Source organism: Phascolarctos cinereus, unplaced genomic scaffold (assembly GCF_003287225.1).
Source record: "Phascolarctos cinereus isolate Bilbo 61053 unplaced genomic scaffold, phaCin_HiC Scaffold_9;HRSCAF=440, whole genome shotgun sequence".
Lineage (NCBI taxonomy): Eukaryota > Metazoa > Chordata > Mammalia > Diprotodontia > Phascolarctidae > Phascolarctos > Phascolarctos cinereus.
In genome coordinates, this window is record NW_027556402.1 from 103,134,106 (window position 1) to 103,158,892 (window position 24,787).

Genomic DNA, 24,787 nt, shown 5'->3' on the forward strand with positions numbered 1-24,787 from the left:
AAACAATTGGTTAATTTGATTTAAAAAAGAGAAGAAAACCAAATCAATCACTAGTATCAAAAATGAAAAAGGTGAATCTACCACTAACAAAGATAAAATTAAAGCAATTATGAGGACTTATTTTGCCCAATTATATGTCAATAAATTTACCAATTTAAATGAAATGGAAGAATGTTCATAAAAATATAAATTGCCTACTTTATCAGCAGAAGAAATAGAATATCTAAATAGACCTATTTTAGAAAAATAAATTGAACAGGCCATAAATGAGCTTCCTAAGAGAAAAGCACTAGGAACAGATGGATTTACAAGTGAATTCTATCAAATGTTTAAATAGCAACTAATTACAATATTAAATAAATTATTTGGAATAATAGGTAAAGAAGGGACCCTACCAAATTCCTTTTATGAAACAAATACGATACTGATACTTAAATCAGGAAGAGTAAAAATGGAGAAAGAAAATCATAGACTAATTTCATCAATGAATATGGATGCAAAAATCCTAAATAAAATACTAGCTAAAAGATTACAACAATGCATTACAAAGATTACACATTATGATCAAGTGCAATTTATACCAGGAATGCATGGGTGGTTTAACAAAACTATTAACATAATTGGTTGCGTTGATAATAAAAGAGAAAAGTATATGGTTATATCAATAGATGCTGAAAAAAGCTTTTGACAAAGTTCAACACTCATTTTTGTTTAAAAAAAAGCACTTGAAAGCACTGGGATAAATAGATTTTTCCTCAAATTGATAAAAAGCATTTATCTAAAACCATTAGCAAGCATTATTTGTAACGGGGATAAACTAGAAGCCTTCCCAATAAGACCAGGTGTGAAACAAGGATGCCCACTGTAACCAATATTATTCAATATTGTTTTGGAAGTCCTAGCAATAAAAATAAGAGAAGAAAAAGAAATAGAAGGAATCAGAACATGGAAAGAGATAATAAAACTATCTCTTTTTGCAGACAATGTGATAATATACTTGGAAAATCCCAAAGAGTCAACTAAAAAGTTAGTCAAAATAATTAATAATTTTAGTGAAGTAGCAGGATATAAAATAAATCCACATAAATCATCAGTATTCCTCTATGTCACAAACAAAACTCTACAAGAAGAGATAATAAAAAATACCCAATTTAAAATAACTCCAGGTAGTATGAAATACTTGGGAGTATACCTGCCAAAACAAACCCAGAAACTATATAAACAAAATTATAACAAAAAACTTTTTATGTAAATAAAATTAGATTTAAATAATTGGAGAAATATTAATTGTTTATGGGTAGGCAGTGCCACGCAAAGTAACTTATATATTCAACGCCATAGCAATTAAGTTACCAAAAAAAAGGTGTTTTTTTTACCAAATTAGAAAAAAATACAAAATTCATTTGGAAAAACTAAAAGTCAAGAATATCAAATGAAATAATGAAAATAAAAAGCATAAAGGAAGGAGCTTTTAGCAGTACCAGATCTTAAACTATATTATAAGGCAGTAATTTTCAAAACTATATAGTGGCTAAGAAAAAGAAAGGTTGATCAATGGAATACAGCAGACACACAATTTACAGCAGCAAATAAACATAATAGCCTTATATTTGACAAGGGTAAAGACTTAAGATTTTGGGATAAGAATTCATTATTTGGTAAAAATTGTTGGGAAAACTGGAAAGCAGTATGGCAGAAACTGGGCATAGATCAATATCTTAAATCCTTTACCAAGACTAAGGTCAAAATAGATACATGAGATAGATATAAAGAGAGATTTTACAAGAAAGTTAGAAGAACATGGAACACATTACTTTTCAGATTATGGATAGGTGAACAATTTATGAACAAATAAGAGATAAAGGGCAAAGTTAGGCGTAAAATGGATAATTTTGATTACATTAAATAGTTTCTATACAAATAAAGCATATGTAACCAAGATCAGAAGGAAAACAGAAAGTTGGGGGGCAAAACTTTTATAGACAGTTTACCAGATAAAGATCTCATATCTAAAATATATAAAGAACTTTGTCAAATCTATAAGAATACAAATCATTCCCCAACTGATAAATGGTCAAAGGATATGAACAGTTTTCTGATGAAGAAATCATAAGAATTTATAGTCATATAAAAATTATCTATATCATTATTGATTAGAGAAATGCAAATGAAAACAATCTTTAGACATCATTTTACACCTACCACACTGACTAAAATGATTGAATGGGATAGTGACAATGTTGGAGAGGATGTGGAAAAATTGGCACACTAATTCATTGTTGGTGGAATTGTGAACTGAATAACCATTTTTGACAGCAATATGGAATTAAGCCCAATTAAACTACCTATACCCTTTGACCCAGCAACACCACTACTTGGTCTATTTCCAAAGAAGATTAGGTAAAAAGGAAAAGAACCTATATGTTCTAAAATGTTTACAGAAGCTTTCTTTCTGGTGGCAAAGAACTGGAAATTGCAGGGATACCCATCAATTGGGGAATGGCTGAACAAGTTGTGGCATATGATTGTGATGAAATACTACTACGCTATAAGATAAAGCTCAATGATTTTAGGAAAACAGGGAATGACTTGCATAAAATAATGAAGAGTGAAATGAGCAGAACCAAGAGAACATTGTATACAGAAATAGCAATATTGTTTTAAGAATGACTTTGAACGAATAAGTTATTTTGACTATTATAAGTATCTAAGTTAACTACAAAGTTAACTACAAAGTTAACTATATATGAAGAAAGACATTATCTGCCTCCAGAGAACTGATAAATAGAAGTATGTATAGAATAATTTTACATAGACACATCTATTTGTGTCTAATGGTAGCCATCTCTAGGACAGGGATGGTGGGAAAAAAAGAAAAAAAAGAAATTTAGATGATAATTTTGTTGTATATTTGAAAGGAACAGAAAGTTGTGCATGGTAGATTTGCAGTTTCATGTGCAATCTTTTTTTTTTTAACTGTACGGTTTTCTGGAAGTGCTTGTTTTATTCCATAAATTAAAAATAAAATTTAATTTAAAAAAAAGAAAAAGAAAAAAAACAAACTCTGTTACAGTAGGCAATTCCAATGGGTTGGCCACATTGTTAGAATGCCAAACATACATTCCCCTAAAAGATGATTTTATAGAAAATTCACACAAGGCAAGTGCTCACACAGAGGTCAGAAGAAGCAGGACAAGGACACTCTCAAGGTTTCTTTGAAGAGCTTTGGAATCAATTGTGAAACATGGGAGACGCCGGCACAGAACCACCCAACATGGTGTGCCTGCATCAAAGAAGACGTTGTGCTCTATGAGAGAAACAGAATTGCAGTAGATCAAAAGGAACGTGAGATGTACAAATTTAGAGACATCTCTACTCCAAATATTCATGTAGACTATTTGTGCCTGGCTTGTGGTAGAGCCTTCTGAGCTCATATTGGTCTGATTAGCCACACTGTGATCATACTGTGATGAGCCACAGTTGGACACACTGGACACCTTGACACCAACACCACGAAGTCATTGGTCCTCTTCGAGTATGAAGGACAAAAACCAAAATCAGAGGCTCTTTGAAAACAGTAAATCGTTCTTCCTGAAACAATTTCAATCTAGTTCCACAAAACAATAGGGACATCTGGTATGAATGCAAAACCAGCTAGATTTTAGAACAATTCTGACCTTGTCCTCTCCCTTCCATCGATAAAGAGCTGGCCCAGAAACCAGGAAGACCTGAGTTCACATCTTGACTCTGATATATACTGGCTGTGTGACCTTGGGCCAATCACTTTTACTGTCACTACTCTAGGCAATTCTTTAAGACTAACTTGCAGAGAAGGTGCCTGACAGCATTGGTGAAAGGGAGTTCCTAATTCCAATGAAATTACAGGACCAGATCATGGGCCTATCCTTCCCATATGCAAGGGTGTTAAAAGTATTTTAAGTTCCAAAGGGTTTGGTGACAAATGAGAGATTGAAGCCTGCTGAGATCTTTTAGAGGAAGGTCTTTAAAAAGGCCTTTCTCAATGACAGGAAAGCTAACCTTTGATATATAACGTGGTGACATCATCCATGGGTAAGAAAAGTGATGGATATTCCTGTCACATTGATCTTCCTAGATAAATGGGGTTGGGTCACATAATTGCTTGGATGAGAGCTGTATCCATAAATTATGAGAACTGGAGAACTAAAGTAATTATTCAGATGATTAAGGCAAACCTGTCCCTGTTCTCCCTCCATCTATCTTAGCCACCCTCCCTCAGAAACAGACAGAACCAATTTGGACTCAATTCATGGGATAATTAATGCCTTGCAATTCCCCTCTCACCCCCAGCACTCTCTCCCCTCCCACCCACCCCCAGCACCCCATTACCCCTTCTGGAATGCTGCTATTACTCCTTCCATGCATTTAGCCATCCATCCTCCAGGGCTCAGCTTACATCCCATCTCACACACATAATCTCTCCCCTCTTCTCTCTTTAAGAACCAAATGAGATTCTAAGAATTCACCTAATCTGACCCCTTCATTTTAGAGATGAGGAAACTGAGGTCCAGCCAGAATGGTTAGCTAGCTTGTTCAGGTAGTATATATAGAGAGAGCTGAAATCCAAATTCAATCCAAAGGTTGTTTGATCTCAAGCATTAGTCTCTTTCTGCTGTACTTACACTATATTATAAATGCAAGTTACCACTATTATTCATTAATATTTTTTTTAACATATAGGCTGTGAATAAACAAAATTGTGTATTAATTCCATAAGTCAGACATGAAAATGAAGCACTTTACCTTGGAGTTACACCCTCTTATGGGTCCTTCTCTCCCTAGCTGAATGTAAATCTCAGAAGCTGCATTCAGTGGGAAAAATGCTAGTCTGGGACTTGGGGACTTTTATTCTAGCACAAGACCTAACCATTGACTTGATGATGTCTGACCACGGAACCTCAGTTTCTTAATTTGTTCAGTAAGGACAAGTTCTAAAATTCTATAATGCCATGACACTAACCAGCTATGTGACCAGAGGTTATTTTACTTACATGGACCAATTTCCTCATCTATGAAATAAGTAACTTGAATAACAAAATGCAGCAGGAAGAGAAAGAGATTCCATTCAAAATAAGTACCAAATATATAAAATACTTAGGAGTTCATCGACCAAAACATACACAATGACTTTATGAATACAGCTGTAAGTTTACAAAATAAAGACAGACCCCTCCTTCATTTCCCACCAGGCTGCAATCTGGATTTCTCCACCATGCTGTCCAAACAAAGTACCTCCCCTCCTACTCTCTCAGCTTCCTTTTCAGTGTTGTCTTTTCTCATTAGAATATAACTTACTTGAGGACAGTTCTTCTTTTCGCTTCTATTTGTGTTCCCTGCCCTAAGAATATGCAGCGCCTGGCACACAGTAAGCATTTAATAAATGCTTGTTGACTGACTGACCTAAATAAGTGGAAAGATATTGATTTCTCATGGTTGGGTCATAACAACATAAGATAAATTGGAATGCTACATAATTAATTTACTTATTCAGTGCCATATCAATCAAATGATCAAAGGATTACTTTTAGGGATCTAGAAAAAATAACAATTCATCTGAGGTAACAATCATCATCAAGATTCTCAGGGGAAAGAATAAAAAAAAGCAGGAAGAAAGAGAAGCTAGTAGTATCAAATCTTAAAGTGTACTATAAGGCAGAAATCATCAAAATACTGGTTAAAATATAGAGAATCAATAGAATGGATTAATTACAAGTTAGACGAAAACAATCATAGTAGTATAGTATTTGATCAACCCAAAGACCCCAATTACTGGGGGTAAGGACTCACTATTCAACAAAAACTGGGAAAGCCAGAAATCAATCTGGCAGAAATTAGGTTTGGACCAAGATCTCACACTGCAGCAAAATAGATGTGTGTTTTGTTATTGTTTAATCGTTTCAGTCATGTCTGACTCTTTGTGACCCCAATTTTGGGTTTTCTTGGCAGAGATGATGGAGTGGTTTGTCATTTCCTTTTCCAGCTCATTTTACAGATGAGAAAACTGAGGCAAAAAGAGTTAAGTTACTTGCCCAGGGTCATACAGCTAGTAAGTGACTGAGGCCAGAATTGAACTCATGAAGATAGTCTTCCTGATTCTACCTATCACTATATATGAATAAATGTACATATATAACATATATGTAAATATATCATATATTTATGTGTACACATATATAAACATGTTATATATCTGAAATATAGATATGTAAGAATGATAGAAGAAATCAAAACAATTCATAGTCATATGAGAAAATGCAGTAAATGAGTAAATCATTACTCATTAGAGAAGTACAAATGAAAACAACCTTGAGAAACCATTTTACATCTACCAGATTGGCTAAAATATTTGAAGGGGAATACAACAAAAGTTGGAAGGGATGTGGAAAAATTGGGACACTAATTCATTGTTGGTGGAATTGTTAATTCTTCTAACCATTTTGGACAGCAATCTTTGACCTAGCAATACCACTAGTAGGTCTATTTCCAAAGATGATTAGAGAAAAAGGAAAAGAACTTTTATGTTTTAAAATGTTTATAGCAGCTCTCTTTGTGGTGGCAAAGAATTGGAAATTGCAGGGATGCCCATCAGTTGGGGGATGGCTGAACAAGTTTTCGTATATGATTAGGGTTGAATACGATTGTGCTGTAAGAAATGATGAGTTCAGTGATCTTAGAAAAATATGAAAAGACTTGCATGAAATAATGAAGAATGAAATGAGTAGAATCAAGAGAACATTGTATACAGTAATAGCAATGTTGTTTTAAGAATGACTTTGAGTGAATATGTTATTTTGACTATTATAAATACTCAAATTAACTCTAAAGGACATAGGAAGAAAGATGCTATATACATCCAGAGAAAGAACTGATAAATAGAAGTATGTATAGAATCATTTACATATATATATACATATATATATATATATATATATATATGCCTATTTTTGTGTAATGGCAGCTATCTCTAGGGCAAGGGGGGAAGGGAAGAAAAAAAAGAAGAAAAATAAATTTAGATGATAATTTTGTTGCATATCTGAAAGGAATAGCAAGTTGTGCATGGTAGATTTGCAGTTTCATGTGCAATCATCTTTTTTTAATTGTTCTATGTTGTGGAAATGCTTGTTTTATTCCATAAATTAAAAATAAAAAGTTTTTAAATTGAAAAAAAAAAGAATTTCCCTAATAGGCAAATCATGAAAAGAAAGCAAAAGACAATTTTCAAAAGAAGAGAGTCAAGCAATCAACTACCATATGAAAAAATGCTCCAAAGCATTAATAGAGAAATGCAAATAAAAACAACTCTAAGGTTCTACCTCAAACCTATAGCAGATTGGCAAAGATGACAAAAAAGAAAAAATGAGAATTGTTGAAGGAACAGGGGGAATACAGGCACGAAGGCACACAGGACGCAGCTCTATGAATTGGTCCAGTCATTGGGCAAGAGCACTTTAGAATTGTACCTCCAAAGTTGCCAAACTGCATATCCTCTGTCTCAGAAACACCACCACTAAACCTATACCCCAAAGACATGTTTTTAATGATTCATACACACAAAAACATTTCTAGCAGTACTTTTTGTTGTAACAAAGATCTATGAACAAAGGGGGTGTCTATTAATTGGGAAAACCTAAACAAATTATGGTATGTGAATACAATGGAGTACTATTTTCTATAAGAAATGACAAAATGGTTGTTTCAGAGAGACCAGGAAGACTCATATAAACTAAAGCAGAGGGAAGTGAGCAGAACCAGTAGAATAATTTATATAACTACAACATTGAAAAGAAAAATGACTTTGAAAGGAGCTCAGATAAGATACTCTCTAAGAGTCCTTTTCTGTTCTAATAGTCTGAGATGCCATGATGGCTGAGACCATATCCTTTTCTGTAGGCACACTTAAGAGTGGTTTGCTGGTAGAAGGTAAGCAATTGTTCAGTCATCCAGTCATGTCCAACTCTTTGTGACCCCATGGACCATTGCACGCCAATGTTGTCTGTAAGTTTTTTTGGCAAAGATACTGGAGTGGTTTGCCATTTCCTTCTCTAGTAAGGTAAACAATAAAGATCGGTTAATAATTAGCTTAATTCTCCACTTTGATTTCATAGTTATTCATACCTTAAAGCTGGAAGGATTGTCAGAAACAAGATTGGAACATAGATCCTCAGATTCCAGAGCCAATGCTCTTTCTCCTCCTTCCCAATCATTGGAGACTTACACAAGGAAACTGAAAAAATGGTACTGTCATGGGGAATGACTGACCAAACTGGTATATTGATGTAATGGAATATTACAGCACCATAAGAAATGATGACACGTGGTATCCAGAGAAACACGCAAATTGCTATACTGAGGCAATATGGCGCAGTGGAAAGAACACTATTCTTGAGTCACAGGACCTGGGTTAGACACTGGTTGTGCCATTTATTTATTACACGTGCTATCTTGGCAAGCCACTCCACCTATCTAGACCTCAGGTCCTCATCTATAAAATGAAGGGATTAGACTAGGTGAATTCTAAGGTCCCTTCTAACTCAAGATCTAGGATTCTATGAATTGATATCACAGTGAAGGGAATGGAACCAGGAAAATAATTTATATAATGACCACAGTAGTGTAAATGGAAATAACACTAAAAAGATGGCAAACGCTCTGTCGTCATAATGACCAATATTGGCTCTAGGTAAGAGTTGAAGAAAAGCAACTCCCTGGTTTGTTAGAGCTGGAGGGTAGGATTATGGGTACAGAATGGTGCAACCCCATCAGACCCTCATGTTGCTCTGTGGGTTGTTTTTTTATAACTTTTTTTTCTTGTTTTAAAAGAGGATTCTCATGTGCAAAGGAGAGGGCATAACTGGAAAGAACTGCTAAAACAAAAGTATCAGAACTTGTTTAAAAGGTTTTTTAATTGGGACTGGCTATTTGGTGCCAATTCACAAAGAGAAGCATAACTAACTTAAGGACCCAGGCTTCAGTCATGATTACTATTAGCTTTCCTGTTTAGTCTCTTAAGGGGACTCATGCTTCCAACATCAACAAATTAATTCCTATTAAAAAAGGAAGTGAAATGAATCTTAAAGGGCAACAGTCAGTACTAGACCCTCTAGATTACTCTCTTTTCAACATTTTTAAAAAATCAAGCCCCCTGGCCACCAGTCCACATTAACTATCAAAGCCAAGCCTCAGGACTCTCTTGACTTGTGAAGCCCAGGAGTAGATTGAACCAGGCTAACATCAGTTGACAAATGCCTTATTACATAGTTCAGAGAGATGAGAGTTATCAATAAGTGAGAACTTTGAAAGAACCATCTTAAAAAACAATTGATTGGCTAATGATGCTTTTACTAAGTCATTTCTGCTCTCAAGGCTATCAACATGCAATGAAATTACATTTCAAAGAAAGGGAATGGTTCCCATTGGCATTTACAATCTCTTTCTTCATTTTCTTCTCTTTCAGGGACTTACATGGTATTTCACCTCTAACTTTGCTACTAGACAAACGTCATTATGTTAAAGTTATGTCTGTGACTCATTTCATGGCCTACAATCATGGATACCAGTAGCCTTGAGACTCATGACTTATACCTTTTACAGGTAGGATTTTTCTAAATGTAAGCTGGTTTACTGAAACCCAGCCACATACATGCAAGCCCACTACATTCATAAAAAGATAGTACATTTTTCTCCTGACTTATTTATATAGATATCATAAAGAACACCTCCAAGGGAACTTATCTGCCACTTGAAACCATGATCAATCCTGATACTGCTTTGAAAAAACATTGTTACAAATATAACTCTCATGTTACTGAACTAAATTTTTGCTGACTTACATCTTTTGAAGATACTAAGTCTGTATTCACACCTTAGAACTTCCTGACTCTAAACCACTCTGAAGAGGTCCAGCACTAGCATACTCACTCATTTCTTTTTCCGATCTTAAAGGAATAGGATATAATGGCAGCTATTTCTGAGACTCACCCAGATCTTTATCAATACTATAAGCCAACAATAAGTCAAATGTGGAAAGGGGGAGTGGTTACTTGTTCCTCCACCATGAACATTCATTTTTTTATTGTGAGCTAAGAGCAGGGACTGTCTCCAATTTTCTCTTTCTACTTGCACCCAATAAGCCCTCAATACATTTTCCCATTCATTCATCTTGTTCTACCCTGGTGATCTGATCTGAACATGAAAAATTTCTTGACAATCAAGGATATTAACCACTGGTTTGTAAATTATTTTTACTTGTTATTCTTTAAAAGAAAATAAAAGGACAGATTCCATCTGCTTAGAATACTTGAAAGCAAGGGAATGGAGGCTGGTATTCAATCAATATTTTCAAAGTGTCTACTATGTATGAGGTAATGTGCTATGCAGGTTCTAATAAAAGATCTGGTCTCCAGAGGGCTTGGAATATAATATTCCAGAGGTCAAAGGAAACAGGATTATAGACAAGAATCACCTACCCAGCAAAACTGAGTATAATCCTTCAGGGGGGAAAATGGACATTCAGTGAAATACAGGACTTTCAAGCATTCTTGATGACAAGACCAGAGCTGAATAGAAAATTCAACTTTCAAATACAAGACTCAAGAAAAGCATGAAGAGGTACACAGGAAAGAGAGATCATAAGGGACTTACTAAGGTTGAACTATTTACATTCCTACATGGAAAGATGATATTTGTAACTCATGAGATCTTTGTCAGTATTATGGTACTTGGAGGGAAAAATTATATGTATGTTTGTATGTGTGTGTATATATATATATATATATATATATATATATATGTAGATAGATAGACAGACATAGATAGATAGATAGAGGGCACAGGTTGAGTTGAAAATGAAGGGGTGATGTCTAGAGAATAAAATTAAAGGATATGAGAGGATTATACTGGGAGAAGGAGAAAGGGAGTGGTAGAATGGGGTAAATTAGCTCACATAAAACAGACAAGAAAGGGCTTTTACAGTGGAGGGGAAGTGGGGGAAGGTGAGAGGGAATGAGGGACTCTTATTCTCATCAGATTTGGCTTAAGGAGGGAGTAACATACACACTCAATTGAGTATGGAAATCTATCTTACCCTACAGGAAAATAGGGGGGAAGGGGATAAGAGAGTAGTGGGATGATAGAGGGGAGGGAAGATTAGGGGAGGGGGTAATGAGAAGCAAACACTTCTGAGGAGGGACAGGGTCAAAAGAGAGAATACAATAAATGGGGGCAGGATAGGAGTAAGGGAAATAGAGTTGGTTTTTCACAACAGGACTATTATGGAAGTGTTTTGCATGACTATACAAGTATAACCTGTATCAAGTTGCTTGCCTTCTCAATGAGTATGGGTGGGGAGGGAGGAAGGGAGAAAATTTGGAACCCAAAGTTTTAAAAACAAATGTTAAAAACTGTTTTCACATGCAACTGGGAAATAAGATATACAGGCAATGGGGTATAGAAATCTATCCTGCCCTGGGGCAGCTAGGTGGTGCAGTGGATAGAGCACCAGCCCTGAAGTCAGGAGGATCTGAGCTCAAATCCAGTCTCAGACTAAACAGTTGACAGTACTAGCTGTGTGACCTTGGGCAAGTCACTTAACCCCGATCACCTCAGTAAAAAAAAAAAATCTATCCTGCCCTACAGGAAAATAGAAAGGGAAGGGGATAAGATAGAAGGGAGGGTAGACTAGAGGAAGGGGTATTCAGACTGCACTATGTCTTGGGGTGTCGGGAGGGATGAAATGGGGAGAAAATTTGCAACTCAAAATCTTATCTAAGTGAATGTTGAAAACTAAAACTAAATAAATAATAATAATAATAAAGACCTGGTCCCTCCCCTCATGGACTTTAAGTCTAGCAGATGTCACCTCTCAAGGGCGATTTTGACCCTATCAAAGAGACCTAGGAAGTTGGGTCAGTTACTGAGTAGATGAAGGGCTAGAATTTGGTTGAGAATCTCTATGCTGACTTTGAGCATAACCAAAGTAGTGCCAAGCCTCAGAGTTAAACAGGTCAGGGAATAAGAAGAAACAGGAGACTGAGGGTCCTTGGTCACTCTGACTGTGACCGATAGTATAGAACAACTCCAATAAAAAGCCCTAGAAGATTGAGATGAAGTGTTATGCCTGATGTTGGCTCCTGGGTTAACTCTCATCCTTCTCACTTATACCTCTAGGGTATTATTTTTAATAAGGCAGGGAGAGTCAAGTCTCTCCCATGTTTGGCTAAATAATGTTTTAGGTGCCTTTAGTTTTAGAATTTAAAAGATTTGCATAGAGTATTATACACAACAGCTCCTTCCTTGAACAGGAAAGTTTCTTCTCTGGTAATGCCATTGGCTAAAGGGGATGACTTGTTACACTGACGCTGCACTGTGACAGGTTATTTATTCCTCTCCTACACTAGACCTTCTTTCCAGTGAGAATCATTTCCCCAGGCAACATAAACTCTTACACAAGTGGTAATGGACCAATCCTGTCCTACCCACCTGCAGGAAGTGATTGTGGAGCCTTGGGGCACTCTGCATATACAAAGACCAAATTCACCAGCAAACATAATGAACGCCATTTGGGTCACTACAGACATATGGAGTATTTCCTTCAAGCTGCCAAAGAGAAAATATCTGAACTTGACTACTTGAGAGAGGAAAAAAATGGAGGTGGTAAAGGATGTTATAAACAGCTGTCTATATTTTTAAAAAGCTGTCATTTCAGATTGGCTAGCAAATATTACAAATAACATCTTTCAAGTGGGAAAAAATTACATGTGGGGTGAGTTTCTTTTTAACTTATCTCTTTTAGGGAGTAGTTTTAAAAATCCTTGAATGACAATGTCCTGACAGAGGGTGGTCAAGTCAGGGTGCAGAATGAGACCTATAGTTTTTGAACATGGTTAATTCAAGAATTTGTTTTTGCTTGACTATACATTTTTGTTACAAATTTTTAAAAATTTTTTTCCCAATTGTGGGGTGGAGTGAGGTAGAAGGGAGAAAAAAAACCAAGTCTTTGTTAATTGAAAAAAATTAATTAAAAAAATCCCTGAATGCCATAGCTAATAATGATATTCAAATATGCTTTGAGCCACATCATCACCTTTGAAGAGGCTCACAAATATAAGGATATGGTGGGAGTAAGGAAGGAGGGGAGAGAAGGGAGTCACTTTTAAATATTAAAAATTCATGTTGGACTCACATCTCGCCTCTGACATTTATTCACTGGATGATCACGGGCAAGTCACATAACTCTTCTGAATAGCAGTTTCCTCATCTATAAAATGAGGACAACCTATGTAATACCTACCTCACCAGGTTGTTTTGAAGCTCTAATTGCATAAGAGGTATAAAGCACTTTGTACACTTTAAAGAAGTAAATGAAAGTGATTATTACTACCGCCACCCCCCCATGTTATATTAATGTAAAAATAGCATAAACCTGGGCACTGTGACATTGCTTGGTCTTTGCAACAGAAAAATTTTAAATTAAAAGTTAAAAAAAAATTTGCTCTTGTTATTTTGGGAATTTCAGTGTAACTTTAAATTGGACTTCATTGGATCTCTGTATTTCTTGTGTGAGATTCAATAATATCTTTTGGGTACCAAATACAGATTTCTCAGAATCCTCAGGCAACAGTAATGTTTTCTAGGGACTAAAGCCAGACAAGGGAAATAATAAAGAAGGTAGTATGGTTTAAAAATGTTTTTTGATCCATACACATGAACTTAAATGAATTATACCTATTTTAATTTTCTTTTGGACCAGACTTAAAACGTCAGTAGAATAGGGCACTCCCAGTGAAGAAAAGTCTTTCTATCAATGCAGAATGGTACCAATTTTACATCTTAGCATGTTAGAGATTGGCCTGAGGCATTAAAATATAGACTTGCCTAGAGTCCCATAGCCAATGAAAATGTTAGAAGGAAGATGAGCCCAGGTTTTCCAGACTCTAAGACCAGCTGATTTTTCATATACTTCAAAGTATATGAAAGCTAGAAGGAACCTTGGGGACCATCTAGTCCATATTTTTCTACTTATTTAATATATGAGGGAAAGGATAATGATGACATTGTCACAACCTCTTAGAATAATGCCTTGAAGAAACAAATTCAGTATCTCTGATGAGCCTGTATTAATTTGACTGGAATCTTCTTATTTTATTGAATAGCGCATGGCTGAAGACACAGGAGAATCACAGAATCAGAGCTGGAAGGCCAAAACCGAAGCACATACTCTCATACCTGAAGAGGAATCCCTTGCCTCATTTTTAAGACCCTCAAGGGGTACTTGCTACTCCCAAGGCAGATTACTGTACTTCTTTTAATAAAAAGGGGTAGAACACAAGGATTTTATGCTTTATTGAAGGAACCCAAATAAAAAAAAGGCACAGTTGCAAGTATATGACAGTCTGACAGTCTTGGAAGGAGAATATTAATTTGTACAAATACACACAAGTAATCTAGAATGACCACAGGATGTTTTAGTCTGTGTAGTCAAAGTCTTCCGGAATTCCAAAGTTTTTGTCAATTTTACTTTCTTCAAATCCAAATTTCCTTTTGGCCCAAGATCTTATAGCAAATATGTTATCTATGAAAAAGAAAAGAAATATTTCAGGATAGGTGCACTTATAATTGTTTCAAAGACGATTTTCTGGATTGGCACCTGGGTGCCAAAATTAGTCAAGAATTGTCAAATATTTTCTTTCAGTTACAGAATGTTGTTGCTGCTGATGATGAATGACAAACTGTTATAGAGATTTAAAAAAATGAAGAAAAAAGTATATTCTGAGCAGAGTAAAAAGAAACTCACAATAAAAATGCCATACAAGAAGCCAACTACTTATGAATCCTTAACTCATGCCTGACCTGGATGAAGGAATGGTCATCGATACACCCTTACCCTTGACAATATTTTCTACTACCCCTTCCTTCTTTTTTGTTAAAATAAGTTTTTATTGATATTTTCTGTTTCTCATATCACTGTAGTCACGCCAAATATCACTCCCTCTCCCAGAGAGCTAACCCATATGATAAATAGTATTTTTAGAAAGGGGGAGAAAAAACCCAACAAACCCAACACAACTGACTGATACATTAAAAAAGTCTGAAAACATGTATGTGCCATGTGTAATAGCTACGGATCTCCCACCTCCATGAAAGAGTAGGTTGGAAACGTCGTCTCCAATCTCTTGGGTCATCACACACACCATTTCTTGTTTAATCATTTCAGTCATGCCTGACTCTTCACGACTGTGTGTGTGTGTGTGTGTGTGTGTGTGTATATGCATGCGCGCACGTGCATGCATGCGTGTGGAGGGGAGCAATTTCTTGGCATAGACACTGAAGTAGTTTGCCATTTGCCTCTTCAGCTCTTTTTACAGATGAGGAAACTGAGGTAAACTGAGGTAGTCTAAGGCTTTTAGAGCTAGCAGATTTGACAGCAGACAGCTATTGTGTGCCCTCACATTATCATCTGTTAAGTTCTGATGGTACTGAGACAATAAAAGATTTATAAAGGGGGTCATTAGGTACTTCAGGAAGTTACCAGGATACATGGCTATTGCTCTCAAGCTAATAATGTAATAGACTAGATGTAGAGAAGTAAATATGAATTCTAGAAGAAAAAAAAACAATTTTAAGATTATAAAATTACACTGAGGAAGAAGAGTCAGTGTTTGTAGCTCAACATATGTTAACATTAACATAGTAACATAATATATTAAGATAGGGAGGGTCCTAGAGGAGTGGGGATGAGTTTTAGGGAAGAGAAAAAGGATGCAATATGGTGGGAAGTGAAGGGTGGCATGGTGTAATTGATAGAGCATCTACTTGTATGTTAGCAAGGTCTGGGTTAAGACCCTGCCTCTGGCATATACAGACTGTGTGACCCTAGGCAAGTCAATTAACCTTGTGGTGCCCCAAGCGATTCACTATGACTATGAATTGTAGAACAATTGTACTAACCTCTGCTGCTAAAGGGAGCTACCTCACCAGGGAGCTGTATGTACAGGGAAGTAAAAAAGATTTTATTTCAGGAATGTATGACCAAAGGGGAGGTTTGGGAAGGTACAGTGTGTGTGTGTGTGCATTTAAACTGTAAATCTCCCCACAATGTAGCAGAATGGAGCAATTTAATTCAAAACAGAGGCACTGATAAAATCTTCCCTGGATAAGCTCTTTTGGCTGTGGGTGACAATGTCACCCAAGATCACAAGCACTAAATCATTTCTTGTCAAGTTCTCATTTTTTCCCTCCACCCCCACCCTGCTCCTCATCTTTTAAAGTGCAGGGAGTGTGCCTTAGTCATCTCTGTATCTCCCACAATGCCTTGCCCATAGCATACGTTCAGAAACAGTTTGGTGAACAAAGACCATCTTAGAATGTAGTGACTGTGATAAGTGTACAGATAACACTATAACAGGTAGCTAGCTATTTGCTGTATGACTACAGTATATACAAAACAAAATATTGGGAGAAAATGGGGAATGTCGATCGAAATGGGACACTTTGTTCCTTTATTAAGCAGTCACTACACATTTAATAAAAGCTTACTGTCAAATGTGAAAATATATGTCAAGTGTCTTGCAAACCCTAATGCGTTACATAAATGTTGGCTGTAATTATTATTAGTTACTATGATGTGCCAGACACTATGCTAAGTGCTAGGAACAAGAAGAAAATGCAAAAATAGCCCCTGCCCTCAAGACGCTTACATTGTAATTGAAGAGATAGCATGTATACAAATATGCACATACCTGACATAAAAAAGCATATTCCTTTTGTGCCCTTTTCATTATTTTTTGGTAAAGTGAATCTGGACATTTTATGGGCTGAGAAACTCTAAGTGTAGAAACTTCATCTACTGATGCAGAAAGCAACTCTTATACAACTGAGAATTTTTAGATGATTGTCTCAGGGCAGTGAAGGATTCAGTGACTTGCCCTTTCAAAAGCAGCATCTAAACCCAGGTTTTCCTGATTTGGAGGTTGGCCCTCTATCCACTACATAAGCCTCTACTTAGCTTTGAACAATTTTGTAATAAATTATTCTTGTCTCATTATTGATTTAAATAGTTTAGGGGGTAGTATAATGTTAGTTTTCCTTGTTAAATGTTAATGGCAAAAATACTGTTTTAAGAAATATTTCATGACATAAAACATATAAGACATTGCTTGAGGTATTTATATAATTGTATTTATAGCTTTAGGCAACCTGATGTAATGGCTCACTTAAAAATGATTATCTGTGATACTGAATTTTTGAACATTATACTATCTGAAGTTAAGGCAATATCTTTGAGACATTTTTAGTAAAAAGGGAGAGAAATTCCATCTAATACCTATGTAATTAGAGGTTTCTAATTTTGGCAATATGCCTTAAATCATATTTAATTTAAAAAGGCCAAGTCTGTGTTAGTTATAATTTGTATTCTCACTTGTCTTTGTATCTTTGGGAACCTTTTTGTAGCACATGTTTATGTTGGGAGGATCAAGTTGTAACCACAAAATAGAAATACATTTTTTTTTAGCAGTTGCTACTGTAGATTTAAAAATATCTTCCATCCCTGATTTGAAATATTCTAGGCTCTTTACCAATACAAATATGTTGGAGGTAATAGAAAAGAGAAAGGTTTAAGCACCATTTTTCCAAACATAATTCTGAAAGTCATCACTAATGTGGAATTATTGAATTAAGAAGCATTTATTAAGTGCCTATTATGTACTAGGTACTCTCAGTCATATGAAGGGAAAGACAAAAATGAAATAGTCCTTGCCCTGAAGGAGCTTACATTGGGAGGAAGGGGAGGAGAATGTAGAATAAATACTAAATAGTTTCGGGTAGGAGGACATTAGCAGTTGGTAGAAGGAAAGATTTCATAAAGAAGATAGCGTTCAAGCTGAGTCATGAAGAGAGTAAAGGACACTAGAAAAGCAGGAGTGTATTTTTATAAGAATCATTAACTATTAACTGAATGCTTACTATATAACTAACTTGCACTTAAGAATTATTGGGGAAATTGCTTTCTATTTGTCATACAGATGTGAAAAATGCCAGGTTTCTCCTCCCAGTTTAAAAAAACAGACATTTATAAATTTTTTTAAATATGTGATTGACTATATACTCCCTAGATGGCACAGTGGATAGAACACTGGTCTGGAAACCAGGAAGACTCATCTTCCTGAGTTCAAATCTGGCCTCAGACACTTAACAGCTGTGTGACCCTGGACAAGTCACTTAACCCTCTTTGCCTGTTCCCTCATCTATAAATTTGAGCTGGAGAAGTAAATGGCCAACCACTCCATTATCTTTGCCAAGAAAACCCCAAATGGGGTCATGAAGAGTTGGATACAACTGAAAAACAGCTCAACATACACTCCCTAAATCAATTAGTGTGGCCCAGTAGTATGGTACTAGATTTTGAGTCCCAGGACCTGAATTAGAATCCTGACTCTGCCATGCTATTTACTATCTGTGTGACCCAGAAAATTCTCTCCCCTTCTTCTGGCCTAAGTTGCTTCATTTCTAAAATGAATGCATTAGACCAAATAGTTTCCAGATCTTCCCAGCTCCAGATTCTATTATCTAATCCTTTTTCTTTATCATCCTGTACATTTTTTTATGTAGGCTTACTTCATATTTCCTAGAAGTTATTCAACTGATATAAAAAGAGGTGACCCCAAGGAGTAAGATGGCAACTTTGCCAATAACAGAAGGGATTTTTATCAGTATTATTTGTTATCGATTCCAGTTATTTATAAGTATTATTGTTATTAATAATTACTAATGCCACTAATATTTAGACAACAAATGATCTTCAAATTACTTCTGTTGAGGCAGAGTAATGAGTTATCTCTACTGAAGAGATCCCAGGCCCAGGTGGGGAGTCAGGAGACTTGGCAATGATGCTCTTTGTATCTAACCATGCTGCTTCACAGAAAGAGAGGAAAGATTTCGTGTGTGTGTGTGTGTGTATACAGATACATAGGATTTTTCAACAAGATACCCAATCATTAGTGATACCATCAGATTTTATAATTAAACAGAGGAAAAATGTGAGCAGTTAATTTTCTGGCTATTTTTAGCAATGTTAATTATGCTTCTCTATACCTTTAATGATATTTTATGAGATTTCTCTATATGAGAAGGTCTTTTGTAACTTATATGTAACTGAATCCTTTGAAAATATATCAGATATAAACTGGATAAATTAAATTTGTTTTGCAAATGGTGAAACTAAGGTGGAAAAATATTAGTGGACAAAGGGATAAGAGGGAACAAGAACAGGGCTCTAAATACTACAAAAACCATCAAGGCAAATCTTGCTTTGGGTAAACTCAATATGCAAAAACATTTAGAGAACCTTAGATCTGGAAGGGGTCATAAATTTCAAGCTGGAAGGGACCTTGGAGGTCATCTAATTCAACCCCTTCATTTTTTGATGAGGAAACTGAAACCAAGAGTGGTTATTTGTCCATGGTCACATTAGTATTAACCAGCAGAGCTGGATTTGAATCCAGGTCTTCTAACTCCAAAATGAGCACTCTTTCCACGTCCCCAAATCTATACCTTGATTTTTCACAGAAAAAACTGAGGTTCAAAGAAATAAAGTGATCTTTCCAAGTCACAGAGACTTAGTGGAAACATTACTTAAAAAGAGACATTTTGAAGGGATTACTTGGTTTACAAAATTATATATATTTTTTGAATCACAATAAGCTTCCTTAAAATTATCTCACTGTGTATATTTTAAGCAATGCTTGAATTTACAAAATCCAATCAACACCTAAGTTTTCAGGACTGTAGCTCCTACATAGAGCAAGGCACACACACATCTTTGATGTCCTAACAGTTATGGCACAACAAGTTTATTTTAGAATGCTTGAAATGGAGCCAGGGTTGTGTAGAGTACATACCAGTCCATCTGTTAGCAGCATCCTTGGCTACTTTATTTGCTTGCCCTAAAAATTTTTTAAAAGAAAGAAAATTCTTATTTTTTTATATATAACCTCATATATTTCACATTTACAAAACGTTAAATAATAAAAGGACTGACATAAAAGATTCAAATATAATAAGAAACTAACCTCAGAAACTTAGAAAGAAAGAACTGAAGAAAAAAGACTTTCTTATTTGTTTTTAGGAAGCCTCGAGTTAGGAGCACCAGAATAATTATTCATCCATGCAACGTCATTTGAAACAATCACTCAATCTACCAACCTCTTTCCTCTGGGTCCCTGAAAAAAAGGTTTGTAAACTCTCATCACCATAAAGCTTTTGTTGGCCAAATTTTAATTTAAAAAAGCTGTATCCTGGGGCAGCGAGGTGGTGCAGTGGATAGAGCACCGGCCCTGAAGTCAGGAGGACCTGAGTTCAAATCCGGCCTCAGAACAAACACTTGACACTTACTAGCTGTGTGACCCTGGGCAAGTCACTTAACCCCAATTGCCTAAAACAAAACAAAACAAAACACCTGTATCCCTCAGACACTTGTATTGACCCAGGCTCAACAAAATTCACCTCCAGATCAAGTATAATATTAACCAATGGAAACAATTGTTTTATATTTGATATCTTGAAAACATAGCTGACACAGAACTGTTGCTGGGAACATGTGCAACATTCACTCCCAGGAGAGGAATGTTTGTTACAGTTTCTTTCCCCTGAAAGAATCCCAACATTGGGATTCTTAAAAAGTCAGTCTCTTCTCTTATCTCTGTCTCTCCCTGTCTCTCTCTGTCTCTCCCCCTATCTCAGTCTCTATCTGTCTCTCTCTCCCTCTTAAGAATTCCATGTGAAAGAAATTCCTTAGAACTGGCTGGTTTTACCTTTTCCCACTTAAAGGAAGCTAGAGAAGCTAAATTCACATTATTCCAATGGCTTCTCACACCTTGATTGTTCCAAATTATTCTTGCTAGTACTTGCCTGATAATAGTAATATTTCACTGACAGAATAAAATATAAAGTTTATCCCCTAGGGGTTATTGAGAAATGATTAAGAGATAAAGAAGCTATGCTTGCATGAACATAAGAGTATGCCTTAAAAAAAATCAATAGATAAATTGTGTTCCTAAATAAATGGAAGAAGCATACAAGGACACTGCCTTACGCCAAGTGCTACAGTTATGAAAAATTTCCATACCACATTGAAATCAGTTGACAAAATTCCAACCAAATATTTTAAACCATCATTATATAATCTCATTGCCCAAGGGCCAATCCTGATGGGCCCAGCTGAGTTCTCAAGACCTGAGTCATGGCTTCTCTCTGACACACTTATGTCTTTAATTTTCTGGTAGTGGTCCCTGGGGCCTGCAGGACTTTCTATCCTATGATCAACCATGATGGTTTGGCTGAAGGAACACCTGACATTCACAGGGTGAATATAGTTCTATAAGACAAAGCACTGGGACAGACAAAAAGAATTCTTAGGTAGTGGTAGGAGGAGGAGAAGGAGAGGATGGGAGCACTCCACCCTGTGGCTAAGGAAACTACATGGTTCACTGGTACAAACAGAGGACAGCAGACAGATATCTCATTTGGAGCTAGTAATAAATGCTCAGCAGTAGAAAGAGTCAGGAGATTTGGGTTCAAATCTTGGCTTTGCCACTTCTTGTGACCTTGGCCAAGTCACTTGACCTTTCTATGCTTTTGTTTCCTCAAATGTAAAATGGAAGGGGTGGACAAGATGACTTTTAAATTCCTTTCCATCTCTAAATCTATGAAGCTTTGGTACAAGAAATATCAGTAAGAAAGAGAGATAACACACTATAAGTAGCAGGATCAAGGACTGGGGAATCCAATTAAAATTGTGTAGGCATGACCTAGTCGAAACTACCAAGGCAAATGAGAGGCTAACATACTGGGTGTCTGAAAAGTCTTACTGCCTTTTAAAAAAAGCTTAAAACAGCACTGAGACCTTTTTGGGACACTCTTTATAAACAAGGATATGAGTGAGGCCAAAATGCTAGGCAAAGCACCTTGATCAACAAGTCCAGGAAGAAATAAGGAAGCTACCAATGAGAAAAGTGTAGTTAGGGAGACAGGATGAGAAAAATTAAAGCCTGAAGGGATTTTGTAGGAACAAGTACCTCTTTGATGGGCCTACCTTTTCCAGTTCTTAAATGAAGCTTGGCACCTAAAACTTTTCAGATCGGAGACTCACAAGAGTCAGCTTCCAGTGTGAATTAGAATCAATTCTACTTCACCTCTTCTCCACCTGAAAGCTAGTTCCAATGATTAGAATCCACATTCTGCACCTCTAAGAGCCTCCCTTGAATTTCAATGAGACAGATACCTCAGTGAAGAAAAGGGTAGATTGGGTTTGTGCTGGTGGTTCTCCCCCTCACTATATTCTAACTATTCAGCCAAAAAATACCCTCTCCTCACTGCCATTCACTCTTGACATAATGGAAAAACTACCAGTGAATGAAAAGAAGAAAAGAAGAAAATCAGAAAGTGACAACCTCAAGGGTGGATACTTTGAAAGACCTCTGATTTCAATGGGTGCTCTTCCACCAATTCAATAAACACCTGTAAAGTGCCTACTTGGGCAACATAATCTACCAAGCACTAGAGACACAAAGATAGAAATTACAATGACCCTCTCAAGGCATTTAAAACAAAAAGAATTAAAGATATGAACAAAAATACTTATTAGTTAATGCACGTCCCCTATGTTGCCTCACCTTTTTGACCGTGTTTTTCTCTTACATCTCCAGGAGAGAATCAACCCAATTCGATGAAGCCTTCTTTGCATATCATAATGGGGAGAGCAGTACTTATGTACCACTCAGGCTATCCATCAGTTGTCTTTTATTCTCTCTACATAATCAGCCTGTTTTCTTTCACTCATACGTGTCCTCAATATTATCTTTTATGCCATGTAAGCTGACACCATGCTGTAGCTTGCTTATATCCACCATGTAGCTCTTCATTGTTTATTGGGTGACATTTAATTTTAATTCCTCTGAAATTATATATATTTTTCATGATCTCCAGGAATACATGGTGAATGGAAGAATACTGGTGTGGACAGAAATGGCTTTTGTGATAAGCAGTTTGGGATCAAAATTAGAACTATTTGGTTTCTCAAATGAGATCTTTTCCTTGTCCTGAATTCTGTCCCCAGCTCATTGAACATCTATAGTGCCTACATACATATATACATACACTTATGCGTACACTGTGTATATGTAGACATATATGTGTGTGTATGTGTGTGTGTATCTCTCTCTCTATCTATAGATACATACATACGTATGTGTCATTGTTTGATCTTTTTTTTTTCAGTTGTGTCTGACTCTTCCTGACCCCATTTGGGGTTTTCTTGGTGAAGATATTAGAGTGATTTGCCATTTCTTTCTCCAGCTCATTTTATATATGAGAAAACTGAGGCAAAGAGGGTTAAGTGACTTGTCCAGGGTCACACAGCTAGTAAATGTAAGGCCAAATCTGAACTCATGAAGACGAGTCCTCCTGGCTCTAGGCCTGGTGCTCTATCTACTGAGTCACCTAGCTGCCTCAGATACATAAGCACACCAGTTTTTATAGTTTGCTTGTCTAGCTCTACACCTCTTCCTCCTTTCTCCATCACTGGACCCAGAAGAATAAGAGTATGGTTCCAACCCACTCAAACACTGGATTTGGAGGCCTCCTCCCTGGGACCTATTGAAATATGTGCAGGAAACACCTAACCTGCCCAGTCACAGAACAATATGGGGGGTAGGGGCGAGAACATACTTAAGCCCTCTGAGCAGCTGGCAGCAGCGAATGACATCAAGATTCCTAAAATCAAGCACTAACAATGGGAAGACTTAGCAGAAGTGGCAATGCCTGAGCTGATACAGGGGACAGCCTGAGAAAAATGGAAATGTCAAGTTTAGGGGGAACAGCTTCTAGTCTACTTCTGGTTTCAGACCACTCGTTGAAGTAAAGCCACTAGTGCCTAGAGTCAGGAAGACCTGAGTTCAAATCTGGTTTCAGACGCTTTGTAGTTATGTGACTCTGCAAAGTCACTTAATCTCCGCCTCAGTTTCCTTAACTGTAAAAATGAAGATAATAATAGCACCTACCTCCCAGGGTTGTTGTGAGGATCAAATGAAATAATAATTTTAAAACACTTAGCACAATGCCTGGCACATAGTTAAGCAGTATATAAATGTTAGTTATTATTATTAGTAGTAGTAGCAGTAGTAGTAGTAGTAGTAGTAGTAGTAGTAGTAGTAGTAGTAGCAGTGCTAGTACTCGTAGTAGGAGTAGTAGTAGTGGTGGTGGTGGTGGTAGTTATGGTGGTGGTGGTGGTGGTAGTAGTAGTAGTAGTAGTAGTAGTAGTAGTAGCAGTAGTAGTAGTAGCAGTAAGTAGAATCTACCTTGTAGAGTTGGAGTGAGGTTCAAATGAGATAATATTTGTAAAAAGCACTTAGCGCATGGGGCAGCTAGGTGGTGCAGTGGATAGAGCACCAGTCCTGGAGTCAGGAGGACCCGAGTTCAAATCCTGCCTCAGACACATAACACTTACTAGTTGTATGACTCTGGGCAAGTCACTTAACCCCAATTGTCTTGCCAAAAAAAAAAAAAGCACACTTAGTGCCTGGTACAGAACAGGTGTTATGTAAATGTTTTTTTCCTTCCCCTTCCCCTGAAATGTATAGTACTTTTGCATACCTCATTTCCCTTTTATACATTATACTTAATATAAGTCCCCCTTCTCTAAGCTTGGTCCAGATCCCATGTCTCCATATCTGTGAAGCCTTCCCTGGACACTCCA

At 36.5% G+C, this 24,787-nt stretch overlaps 1 protein-coding gene across 8 annotated transcripts in view; it reads right to left on the reverse strand.

Moving 5' to 3' along the window:
• Positions 1–24,787, reverse strand: part of MND1 (meiotic nuclear divisions 1) — a 209,329-nt gene that overhangs the window by 72,374 nt on the left and 112,168 nt on the right. For 3 of the 8 annotated variants that reach the window (XM_078149048.1, XM_078149052.1, XM_020994115.2), the window contains 2 exons: positions 19,935–19,979; positions 14,356–14,608 (listed from right to left, as the gene is read on the reverse strand). The exons of 2 other annotated variants lie outside the window; for them this stretch is intronic. In XM_078149048.1, the coding sequence (XP_078005174.1) occupies positions 14,502–14,608; positions 19,935–19,979 (152 nt within the window). In that variant the 3' untranslated portion in view covers positions 14,356–14,501. Of the gene's footprint in view, positions 1–14,355; positions 14,609–19,934; positions 19,980–20,238; positions 20,256–24,787 lie in introns of those variants that run through there. 3 more of the 8 variants (XM_078149050.1, XR_002326086.2, XM_020994116.2) reach the window with 3 other exon arrangements.